Below are 12,427 nucleotides of genomic sequence, written 5' to 3'. Positions count from 1 at the left end.
CAAGTTTGTAATCATCTTTTACCATAAGATTGATATTTGGAGCATATGTATCTATGGAATAACCTGGAAGAACTCAAAAGCAAAGCAGCAGCTTCGCTCGCATTCTTCTCTCTGTCTCTCTAACGTGTGCAGCTTGCAGAATGGATTCTCAAGTAAAGCTTGCAGTGGTGGTGAAGGTGATGGGCCGCACAGGTTCAAGAGGACAAGTGACTCAGGTCAGGGTCAAGTTCCTGGATGACCAGAATCGACTCATCATGAGGAATGTGAAGGGTCCTGTCAGGGAAGGCGACATCCTTACCCTGGTCGAGTCTGAAAGGGAAGCAAGGAGGTTGCGCTGAGCAAGGTTTTGTTCCCCGAGGTTTTGTTAGGTTTGTTTTTCATTCACATGTTCCATTTGGCTTTCTGAAATGCTTTGAGATGGGTATGTGAGAGAGAGAGAGAGAGAGAGAGAGAGAGAGAGAGAGAGAGAGTGTGTGTGTGTGTGTGTGTGTGTGTGTGTGATAGCTGAGATGGAAAAGCCTAGGATTTGGGATGATATTAGCTAGACTTGTTTGCAACAATGGTTATTTTTACTACTTGGTTCTTATCTTTAAAAAAAAAAAAAAAACCTGGAACAGTGGCTAATGGCTAAGATTTATTTTGTAGGTTAGAACTGACTGGTTAGGCTGAGTGCTTCCCTTGAAGAATCTTCCAAATAACAGGTTCGTTTCCATTCCCTTGCAGCAGCTGAGTGCTTCACTCATATAATCGCCTTTTAGAACCTTACTGTTAATACATTGATGAGTATTTTCTCTGTCATGCTCAGCTGGGAGCTGACAAATTCTTTTGCAGCATTAGGCTGACTACCTTTGACACTGTTAAAGGCTGACTACCTATGACTGGTTGTAGACAATCAGCATTAGGCTAAAATAACTGTTCCAACTGCCATGCCATCTTGGTTCTTTAGTTGTTCTAAAAGAGGATGGACATATTTTTGTTCCAATGTCCAATCTCTATTGTTTTCTCATTGGTCTTGCAATGATGATATGGTGATTGCCCTTTCAAACTTCAGTTGGATAGATTCAGTATGTCCTATATACATTGTAATGAGCTGCATTGTGTGGCCCTGGCTCATTGTTTTATCCATCTTCAAGCCATCTGCTGAAAACTCAGTGCTTACTGAATCTGTTTCCTTGCTATGTTCATTTCAGTTTACTTCATCTAATCATGTTTGGCTTTGGTTCCTTTTATTCTTTTTCCTTTTTATGAACACAACCTGCAAAGCTAAGCTTATGCAATGGTAAGTTAAGTTGAGACAAGTGAAAGACTCGAGATACAAAACCAAGAGAAGCAATCCAACCCATTCTTTTTCTTTCACATTATTCTTTTCTAGAGACAAAATAAGGAAGTTGTGTATATTTTTCTACTCCCTCTTACACTGTCAGGAACATCTTTGCCATAGAACTCTAGTAGTTTTCTATTTGTTTCCTCAAATCATACCCATTTTTTTCAGATCCTCTTTGTTGAAAGGTAGGAGAACCATTTTCCAAGAAAACATTATCACAATTCACAGCAATTTCATTATGTTCAAAGGCTCACATCTTGCTAATCATTTAAATTTGTACCCTTTTTATACTATAAAACCCTTAAAATTAGTTTAAGTTGGAAGCGTGATCTACTCTGTTGATGGGTTAATCTTAGATACTACAAATCACTAAGCCATAAACCAAGAATTATGTAATACTTCATCCCATACTGAACAAATCATGTTTGCACTACATTGATTTTTTTATCTCAATGTGAATGTGGTGCATCATTATATTTTTCTTACTAGTAAGTGACTAAAAATCCTCAAAGCCATTGGTACTTGTACCATCCCACATTTTGCTTCCTTCTTGTGATATCTATGGTCCAATATATGATTCCATCTTTGATAAGAGCCTTTTGCAGCCAGCTTCTATCAGATTATTTTAGACTGACCCCATCTTGTGTGCAATATCAAACTGTGGTAAAAGGCAATGTAGGATCCAGAAATTCAGAACATTCTATCTGACCCCATCTTGTGTGCAATATCAAACTGCAGGTTTTTGCCCACAAAAGATAACCTGAGGAGAAGGGAAATGGACAGAGAAGTGCAAGCTATTATGAGAAGAGGGAGATGGCTATGAAAATGGGAGAAGCTCATATTGCTAATGGAATCTAATTTCAAAGAATCCCAAGATCAAGGGAACTCCAAGAGCATGACTATTGAAGATGCGATAGTGGGTCCTCTGTAACCACATGAAACCACTAATCTGGAATGCATCACTAGCTGTCTGCTCTTTCCTGCCTATAGTGGGTCCTCTGTAACCACAAAAAACTGTAGAATGGGAAGAGTCATTGGCCACTATGGTAAGATCATTAGGAAGGGTAAGTTGGAAATGCCCAAATGATTTTCGAACTGATATGTACGGCTTCTAATAGGGCTTTGAATCAGGTTTTGATTAGAATCTTTTCTCTTTTTTTTTAATTGTCTTTTTTTCCTTGCTTTTTACCCATTTGTTTCAGGTTGAGAAGTTTCTAGAGATTTTAGAGGATAATGCTGGTTGATGCTTCAGTTGTTTTAGTATTTCCAAAACAGCTAAAAGAAATAGGTAAAGTAATCATCAGTTTTAATTTCCAACTTGTATTGCTGTGTCTGCACCCAACATGAAGCTTGTAGTTGGCTGTAAAATATCGATCATGAATAGAGTAATAGAACAATCACGAACCTGAATGGAGTATTAGATGCAAAGATCCACTTGCCTCTAGAGACATAGGAGTTGTCCTGCTTCCATATCATTGCACACGTGGCATACAAGTAATCTTACATAGACATACACAACTGATTGTTTGTCAAAATAACTCGAAGTATACTCCAGGTTTGTATGTGGTCTCTTATGTTTATAGTTTGCTGAATTCCCAGTTAAACACATAATTTCAGTGGAATGCACGGTTTTATCTTGTAGGGAGAGCCAGTTTGATGTACCGATTTCTGCTTGTCTTGACCTAAGGATTTTAGAGGCACCGGGGATTTTGATTTGATTTGTTTTGATTTCTGGCCATAATCTTCTAGTTTTCCGTCTAAGGGATTGGATTGATCTTCTAGAGGTATACAGTGATCACGATTTCTGTATAACTTTGCAATAGTAGGCCTTGGTTACTGCATTTAACATGTTTGCTTGATGGCTTAAATGTATCCAACTCAGTTTTATCCATGTTTTAATCAAATTTGTAATGTGATGATTCTTCTATTGGTACGTGTGGCCCATTTGTCATTTCTTTATAAATTTTAGCATATTATCCTTCATGGGAAGTGAGAAATTGGAGAATAGTCCCAATGCACTAGAATTTAAAATGGTAGTTAGTATCCTGATGTACCCATTTCGTACACGGGGGGCTCATTATCGTTGACCCACAATATTGATCTTGTGGGATCCATTGCAGATTGAGGATGAGGTAGGCTCTTCCAGATTGAGAGACTGTAACCATTTTTGGGCATGGTCCATTGACAGTGAGTAAGATTGTCTTGTGATCTTCATTTTGTGGCCATTGAAACTCCATTAGCTCTTCTATTGGTATGTGTGGCCCATTTGTCATTTCTCTATAAATTTTAGCATATTATCCTTCATGGGAAGTGAGAAATTGGAGGATAGTCCCAATGCACTAGAATTTAAAATGGTAGTTAGTATCCTGATGTACCCATTTCGTACACGGGGGGCTCATTATCGTTGATCCACAATATTGATCTTGTGGGATCCATTGCAGATTGAGGATGAGGCAGGCTCTTCCAGATTGAGAGACTGTAACCATTTTTGGGCATGGTCCATTGACAATGAGTAAGATTGTCTTGTGATCTTCATTTTGTGGCCTATGAAATATATGCTGAACCTAGTAGATCTTCAACAGCATAGGGAAGACAAAAACCTTTTAACTAATGGAGTTTCAATGGTCCCATAGTCTCTCTAAATCAACAGTCTTATATGTAGAGATAAAGACAGGCAGTTAGTTTTAAACCAAACACCATGTCACAACAGAACCAAACACCACCTGCTTCATTGAGAACATCAACAATACGCAGAAATCCTTTCAAATGACAGAGACTTGCTAATTAGATTAACCCTCAATGTTGGCTTTCCATTAAACCATCATCAAGATTCAGGCACCATTCTCAAAAGTTCTACTTTGATATCATTCTCATTGCCTTCATTATCTTGATTGTTGATTGCCAGATTGAGCTTGCAAAAATGTTGTTGGCGGAGGGACAAAGTCATCTTTTTGCACATTGGCCTGAACAAGGTGTTGATGATGAAGAAAAGAAAAGTTTCTTTGATCAGTTCATTTTCATGGCACTTTTTTTTTTGTTGTTGTTATTATTTTGGTTCTTACGAGTACAAGAACCTTGTATTCCATGCATTCTCAGTATATTTTTACAACTCAGCTGCTGTATCGTGGAAAAATTAAATCGTCTCTGTTGATTTCCAAGTCCAATCAGCAAAAGTTTAACATCGGTTTCAACTTTTAACCTTCCATTTTCCTTACTCAAACATTTATTTTTGTTATTATTATGATTATTTTGAAATTTATCTTTGGAAGCCTTTTTGACCACAAATTTCTGGTAGAAGACCAAACTGATTTTGATGGGTTTCTGGAAACCTACATTGCTTTGTACCTGTCAGCAAGATTGTTAATACTCTTCACATATCTGCTTGTTGATGTCAAGTAGCTCTTTTTTATAGGTAACTCGGCTTAATTCAAGCTATCCAGGTGGTTTGGCATCATATATTCAAAATGCTAGGAATCTATTAGCAGATTCAAAAGCAGGGAAAAATCCATTTGATGGCTTTACTCCTTCGGTAAGTGAATCCATTATTTTTGTTTTGCAATCTGTGTTTCTTGTACATTTATGCTAGATTTTTGTCTTCAATTTCACTTTTTTTTTAATGGGAAAGTTTAGAAGCAAGTTCTATGGCTACGAATTTAACTCGTAGCTTTTGACCATTTTCTGAAAAACTGACGATTTAGGGGCGTCCAACACAACCGCGAGTAAAGGTCTCTGACCGCCAACGAGGCCTTTACCGATGCCACTTTTAAAGGCCATTTTTCTTGTAGTGTTGACTTTTAGCTAATTTGTAAGATTAAGTAGATCTGGCAATTCCCAGACTTCAATGGTCTTATTATCAATGCTGCAAGTGTCCATCTTTTCTATTATATGGTTGGCATTAGGATATACATCAAAACCGATATTTGTTTTTCTACCTTGGTTGCAGTGTTCTCGTTCACAGTGGTGGCGTACATGGTGGACACTATTATGCTTTCAATGGGAAATTGTCCTTGATGAGTCAAGTGGCAGAGTTTATTTGGGAAAGGTGTCTTCGTAACTTGTTTCTATTGTCTGCATATCTTGTTTAGAAGAAATGATGAATTGCTGCTGATCAATAAGGCGAAATGAGAAAGTTTTTTTTTCTTTTTTCTTTAGGGAGTTGTGATCAATGTGGCAAGAGACCGTGCTCTGTGGGCCCTGCATGATAAATTTGTTTTATCCAAGTCATCCACCTAGTTTTTTCAGATCATTATAAGAGCATGAGCCCAAAAGTGAGTAAGATCCAAATCTAGAGTGGACCACACCACGATAAAAAAAAACCTTCTAGTGCTCACTGTAATGTTTATTTGTCATCCAACCTGTTGATTAGGTCACACACATGTATGAAGAGAACACAAATATCATCTTAAATCCATAACTTTTGTGGCCATTAAAGAAGTTTTTAACGGTGAATGTTCAGTCACCACTCTTTCCTGTGTGTGGTTACATTATGGCTTCTACGGAGCACTGTCATTTGGCAATCAGCGTCCATCTAGACACAACACAGGATGCTAATGTGGCCATACATGTGAAATCCAAGCGTGTCATTGAATGGGTTCCACCTTATACAGGCCAATGCTAAAATATTAAGCCAGCTCACTTCCCAAGCTTGCTCCCTTTTTAACCAAGGTTAACTACATGGTGGACACGCTTATTATATGCTGTGGTCCAAAAAATTAAGCAGATCCAAATTTCAGGTGGACCACACCTATGGAAACAGTAGTGATCGAAGGCTCACCATTAAAAACTTCGCAGGATGTAGATGCATAATGTTTATTTGCCATCCAACCCGGATGCGGATTTGGCTTTCCCAGGAAGTTACTGCACGGGGAACTGAGGTGGGGCCCACCGTCATGTTTTTCAGAAATCCACTCCTTTCATCAAGGTGGAATCCACGTGGCAATGGCACCCTCTAATTAGACCTGTTTGTCACGTGTACCATCTACATGGGCTGCAGCATTTTTACATGCTGGGTAACAGAGGGAGTGGATTAGGTGTTACCCGGGTGATACCTTAGTAGGTAGGCTCCTTAATGTGGGGCCCACCTTGATGATTTGTTCTACATCCACACCATTCATATATTTTTCTAGCTTATTTTAGAACAGGGTTTCAAAAATTAAGCAGATGCAAATCTCAGATGGACCATGCTGGAAGAACTCCTATTAAAAATTTCCTTGGGCTTATGATAATGTTTATTTTCCATCTAAACCTTTGATAAGATCAAACAGGTCAACCAGACCTGGATAGAGGGAAAATACAAAGATGGGTTTGATCCAAAACCTTTGTAGCCTACAATAAGTTTTTAATGGTCATTCACCATTTGGATCTGCTTAATGTCTGAGATCACTTCCTAAAATGAACTGCACTTGAAGACCTATTAGTAAACAGGCTGGCCCCAAGTCTAGATCTTGCAAAACTTTCTACCTGAAAATAGGTCTATGTATATTATTTTAATGGGCAGCCATGGGCCTACAATTGAAGGCCTGGTCGAAAGTTAAAGTCTGGTTTGGACTACTAACTGCTCGGTTGGTCAAGCCCCGGCTCACCCAGCCCTGACTGTGGGGTCCACCTTGATATATGTATGTATAGTATATCTATTTCATCCATCTGTTTTGCATGCTTCTTTTAGAACATAAACTCAAAAATTAACCAAATTTAAATCTCAGCTGGGCTTACCATAGGAAACGATTGAACGCCCATCATTAAAATCTTCTTAAGGCCCACCATAATATCTATTTTCCATCCTTCTAAGGACACTGACCTGAATGAAGGGAAAAACGTTTGATCCAAAACTTTTGTAGCCCCCAGTAAGTTTTTGCATTCATAACTACTGTTTCCTGCACCAGAGATTTGGATCTTCGTCATTTATCTACTCATGCCCTCAAATAATCTTGCAAATTGGATGGAAGACCTGGATTACACCCATGTTAAAGGCTTTTGGAATTATGTGTGGCCTCACCTAACATGGTGTGGCCAGGGACCACCTTAATTTATATATGGTCGGTCGCCTATTTTGCTGGCTCCTTTTTAGAGCATGAACCCAAACACCAGGCAGATCCAAATCTGAGATGGACTATACCATATCTATTTCAATGGTGGAGGTTACCTTCCCACCGTTTTGTGGTGTGTCCCACATGAGTTTTGATCTGCATGATATTTTATTGTCTAGCAAAATTGATGCACGAAGTGGATTTGTAATGGGCATCTTTGTGGCCCTCACAGGCTAGAGGAACTTCCCCTGCCCTCTGCTTCCTGCAAAGATACTCAAGCGTTTGACATACGGTGCACTGTAGGCCCTACCATGATTTGTGTTTAATCCATGCTGTCTGTCCATTTTTCCAAATCATTTTAGGGCTTGAGCCAAAATAAGGCAGATCCAAACTAAGGTGGACCGCACCAAAGAGAACAGTGGTGATGAACACTTAACACTGAAAACTTTATGTTGGCTATTTGTTGTTTTCCCTTCATCTAGGTCTAGTAACCTAAGAGAACAGAGTAAACATTATGGTAGGCATTACAGTGGGCCCTAGGAAGCTTTTAATAATAGATATACAATCATCACTCTTTCCCTATGGTGTGGTCCATCTGACATTTGAATCTACCTCATCTTTTAAGCTTACGTGGATAAAACACATGCTTTATGGTGGCCCCAAGCACTACACCAAAATATCAATTCTGAAACGAAACAAGATTTTGGTTATGGAACGGCTTAACATTTTAAGGCGTTCCAGATTTCGAACTGTACCGAACCAAAAAAAAAAGAAGAACAATAAAAGAATATTCCCACCAAGCCAAACTCTTCTCTCCCCTTCCCTCACCTCTCTCTCTCTCTCTCTCTCTCTCTCTCTCTCTCTCTCTCTCTCTGGATCTCTCTCTCTCTCTCCCTCTCTCTTCCACTCCATCAATCCCGATCTCTCTCCCGCTCCATCACTCCCGATCTCTCTCCCACTCCCTCATCCCTCCCTCTCAATGTCTATCCCTCTCTCTCTCCCACTCCCTCACGCCTGATTTCCCTCTCTCTCTCTTTCTCCCGCTCCCTCACTCCAGATCTTCCTCCCTCTCGATCTTTCTCCCTCACTACAAGACAACATAGCATAGCTAACACAAATCCATATAAATTCGAAACAAAAAACCTTGTGCACGCGGCATTGTATGTTGGATATGGCGTGGCGTCGACATTGAGAAGTGAAGCATATCTCTCTCTCTCTCTCTCTCTCTCTCTCTCTCTCTCTCTCTCTCTCTCTCTCTCTCTGTAGTAGATCTAGAAACATTATTTTTGTTTTCTCTTTCATTATTCTATCTTTTCCAGCCCTAATTTCTTCGATCACTGTTTGCAATGATTTGAGGAGAGGATTTCGTTCTAATTTGGGAAATCTAACGTGGATTCTGTTTATTTTCTGATGACTTTGTTTCTTGATTGGGATTTCTGAGTGTTTTTATTGGAGGTTCTTTTCAAATCAGTAGATTTGGATGTGCTACTATCTATATTTTTTGCTTAGGTTCTTTTCAAATCTCCATGGGCTTGACTTAAGCCCATTTATGCGGACCAGGCTGTTGAATTTGTATGTGAAATACAAAGATATTGCATGTGCACGTGGGGTGTTTGATGAAATTCCTGAGAGGATATTTATTGTAAATTTATATATTTTACCTTATTGTAAATATTTATTCGAGAGTAGATAACTACTACTAATTTGACTATGGGCCCACCTGAGTGTATATGCAATCCAGGCCATCCAGACAGTTCACCTAGCCTGGATGAAGGGTCAGGCCAAAAATTAGGTTGTGTTGAAACTCATGTGGGCCCTGGTGCAAATCAAGGGAGGATGTTCCTACCCATTTTCATTTGGGCCCTGGAACAATGCTTGGGAGGCAAGATCTCTTCTTTGTTATATCACACTAAACCATCTGCTAATTACTGTTTTCCTTCCATTTTGAAGCAAACACTGCCCCTGGAGACATGGATATACGAATATACTACCTAATCTTAATTGTGTTTATAAATTGGATTATCGAATGGTTGCTCAAAAAGTACATATCCTGCTTTGTTTTTCTGCATGTTATTCAGAAATTCCACTTTCTTTTATCTTGAATCATTTAGGGCCTGTTTGGATGCACCCTCCCACTTAATGTGTGCTTGGAGCACTTTGTGAACCCCTGTTTCACTATTCCTGGTGTGTTAACAGCCCAACAAAATTAGCTCCCAAAATCTGTTTGTAATTCATTTGGTGAGGTACCACATTTTATATCCACCTATCTTTTATTTCAATAGATTTCATCATTGTATGTTGTGGAAGATAAGGAACTAGTGAGATATTCACAATCTGCATGATGTGTTTGTTTCGTAGATATCATCTAATCCCAGCCATTGAAGTGTAGGGTCCATTCACACTAACACTAAACTTAGCATTTTCATGATGTGTGGTGCGGATAAGAAGGGGTTCTCACTTCTCAAATATTGCAAAACAGAATGTAATACAGTAAGATTGAATGAAATGGAAACAAAGACAAGAAACAGGCTAAACAGGTTATCTACTCTTAGCGGTGAAAGATTTCTGTTTTACGATGAGATAGAATGCGACAGAGATTAAGACAGGAAACAGATTATCTACTCCTAGTGGTCAAAGATAATAGATTACCTCATAGAAAAGATTTCAAAATCATCACAAACCTCTCTGTTTTTTTTTTTTTGTCCTCACCCATTTACATGGATTCAATATGCATTTGCTGCTTCGCATTCTATTCACATAGTGCTTCACAAATGTTTACGTGAGATACAAAATACAGAAGTGATTTGTACATGTGACTATGATGCCCAGATATGGACATGATTTGTACTCACCCTGCTGTTTTGCAGGGAAACCTAGCAAAGCCTAGAAGTCTGAAATTTCCATTATGGATGCTGGTTGTGTTTCTTGTTTTGGCATGCTTGTTTTGTAACCTTTTGGGTTTTGGGGCTCTCTTGGTTCTTTTGGTTGCCTGTGTGCAGTGATCTCTCATCACACCCTGTGGTGCACTGTTGTAAGCCTTTCTTTTTGTCTTAATAAAATTTTCATTGCCTTACCTGCTTTGCCTTGTAATGGTCTGGCTCTTTTGTGATAGACAAGGCCTTTGTTTTGTGAAGATTCTGATAGTTGGTTATAGGCAATCGTTCTTTTATTCCCCCCTCTCATTTGATTTAGTTCTCTGAATATGTTGTGGCAGATCCGATCTGAATTTCATTGATGGATTTATACACATGTACACCATTGTGATCTCTCTCTCTCTCTCTCTCTCTCTCTCTCTCTCTCACACACACACACACACACACACTGTTCCGATCATGTTTGTTGTGTTTCTATCATGGTTTCAAAAATAGACGGTCATGATATATACTTTTTTAAATGGTCCCAAAGAAATAGATGCCAAGATCTTGGTCAATTCTTCGATCCATTAATGAGGACAAGATTGACAACATGTTTTTCTGCTTGCTAATAGGGGGTTTCATTGCAGAGTTTCAATTCTTTAATTCTGATTGTGGTTTATGTTGTCAGTTGTTCGATCCATTATGATAGACAAGATACTTCTGCATTTACAATGAAGCCTAGAGCTGGACCTCCATCTGCACCATAGTTCTGAAACTCGCTAACTCTACTCAAAACCGATAACCATCCCATCCATGGCTTGAAAAAAGGACGGCCATAGAAAATAAGGCCAAATCAAAATTGGATTGGATAATCTGATTGGTGTGATTTTTTCATCGTAGCCCATGAAATTTGTTCTAAACTCAATGAACAGATCAGATTGACAACTAGACTATCTAGGTGAACCAATGCCACTAGGAGAACTATAACTTAGTATCTCTCAAACTAATTTACACTCTAATTACCTAATCTATTGCAGTTCCAACCAACTGCGCATCAAAATGCAGCTTTAACCATAGTTCAGTACTGTAATATTGTAATCACCATATTTTGGTTACTTTCCTCATTCAAATTGAACTAGTTTATTGCAATTCAATTCAATAGTGGATCCAAATTTGAATGGTATAAAGGAAATGACCTGTTTGGATACAATATTTAATACTGAAGTAGTTTGCAATTTTTTTCAATTCAATAGCACACTTGCATTCTTTCAAATGCATTTATCAAGAATCCTAAAGAGAAAGTTCTGCGGAAATACAATTGTATCAAAAGAGGCCATGAGTTCAGGACGCACCTTTAAACCAATGCAGCTTAAGGGAAATATGGACAGGCATCCGCCCCCACAGACTACTGATTCATTCCCATAGTGACGACGGATATTGCATATTCCATTGCTTATGGAGCAAGGGGCATTACTCTTTGTTTCCTCATGCAGATGTCCTATGAAACTGTTAACCTTATCATCACCCTCCATTTGCTAAATTTTAAGATGGGTTGATCGCTCTCGATTTGCTTATGCAGATATCCACCTTTAACATCATTACCGCTCGCCATTTGCTGAATTTCAGGGTGGGGCGAATTGCTCTCAAATTGCTTATGGAAATATCCAGTGAAATCTTCAACCTTTCCATCACCCTTCATTTGTTGAATGTCAGTGTGGGGCGGAGCTTTTGTGGGTCTTGTTCATAGCCTTTAACTTCATTACCGTTCTCTGTTTGATGAATTTCAGGGTAGGGGCCGTAGGGCTGATTGCTTTCAATTTGCTCATGAAGATGTCCAGTGGAAATTTCAACCTTGTCATCACCTGCCACTAGTTGAATGACAGGGTAGGACAGATAGTCATCGATTTGCACTTGTAGAATGTCAAGGTGGGATCCATATCCTGTGAAACTTTCATCCTTCACATTATCTTCTCTTTGTTGAATTATAGGGTGAGGCTCATCACTTTCCATTTCCTCATGTAGATATGCTAAGAAGTCCCCAACATTTATATCATCCTCCATTTGTTGCACGTTAGTGTGGGGCAAATCACTCTCCATTTGCTTGTGCAGATCTTGTTCAAGGCCTTTAACTTCATCATCATGCTTTATTTGTATTTGGCACTGCATCAGTGACCTTCCATCTTCCAAGAAGATATTGGTAGAAGGCCTGTGACTACTGCTAC

General features: G+C 39.0%; 2 protein-coding genes and 1 long non-coding RNA gene across 7 annotated transcripts in view; all 3 read left to right on the top strand.

Moving 5' to 3' along the window:
* The window catches only part of LOC131255657 (uncharacterized), a 106,205-nt gene that overhangs the window by 19,812 nt on the left and 73,966 nt on the right, over positions 1-12,427 (top strand). The gene's annotated exons all lie outside the window — the stretch shown is intronic.
* LOC131255659 (small ribosomal subunit protein eS28-like) lies at positions 46-572 on the top strand. Its single transcript, XM_058256445.1, has one exon. The coding sequence runs from the start codon at positions 141-143 to the stop codon at positions 336-338; it is 198 nt and encodes a 65-aa protein (XP_058112428.1). The 5' UTR covers positions 46-140; the 3' UTR covers positions 339-572.
* On the top strand, positions 1,422-5,539 carry LOC131255661 (uncharacterized). Of its 3 annotated transcripts, none has more exons than XR_009176231.1 (4): positions 1,422-2,370; positions 2,527-2,612; positions 4,737-4,853; positions 5,268-5,539. It is a non-coding gene; the product is annotated as an uncharacterized LOC131255661 (long non-coding RNA). The 3 variants fall into 3 exon arrangements; XR_009176232.1 differs by having other exon boundaries at positions 1,422-2,388; XR_009176233.1 differs by lacking the exons at positions 4,737-4,853; positions 5,268-5,539 and adding an exon at positions 4,230-4,522.

Source organism: Magnolia sinica, chromosome 9 (genome assembly GCF_029962835.1).
Source record: "Magnolia sinica isolate HGM2019 chromosome 9, MsV1, whole genome shotgun sequence".
NCBI classification, from domain to species: Eukaryota; Viridiplantae; Streptophyta; class Magnoliopsida; order Magnoliales; family Magnoliaceae; genus Magnolia; species Magnolia sinica.
Note: the sequence above shows the minus strand (reverse complement) of the source record. Positions and strands in the feature narration are given on the sequence as shown.

Coding starts and splice junctions, on each gene's coding strand:
- LOC131255659 (XM_058256445.1), top strand. CDS start 141: ATGGATTCTCAAGTAAAGCTTGCAGTGGTGGTGAAGGTGATGGGCCGC.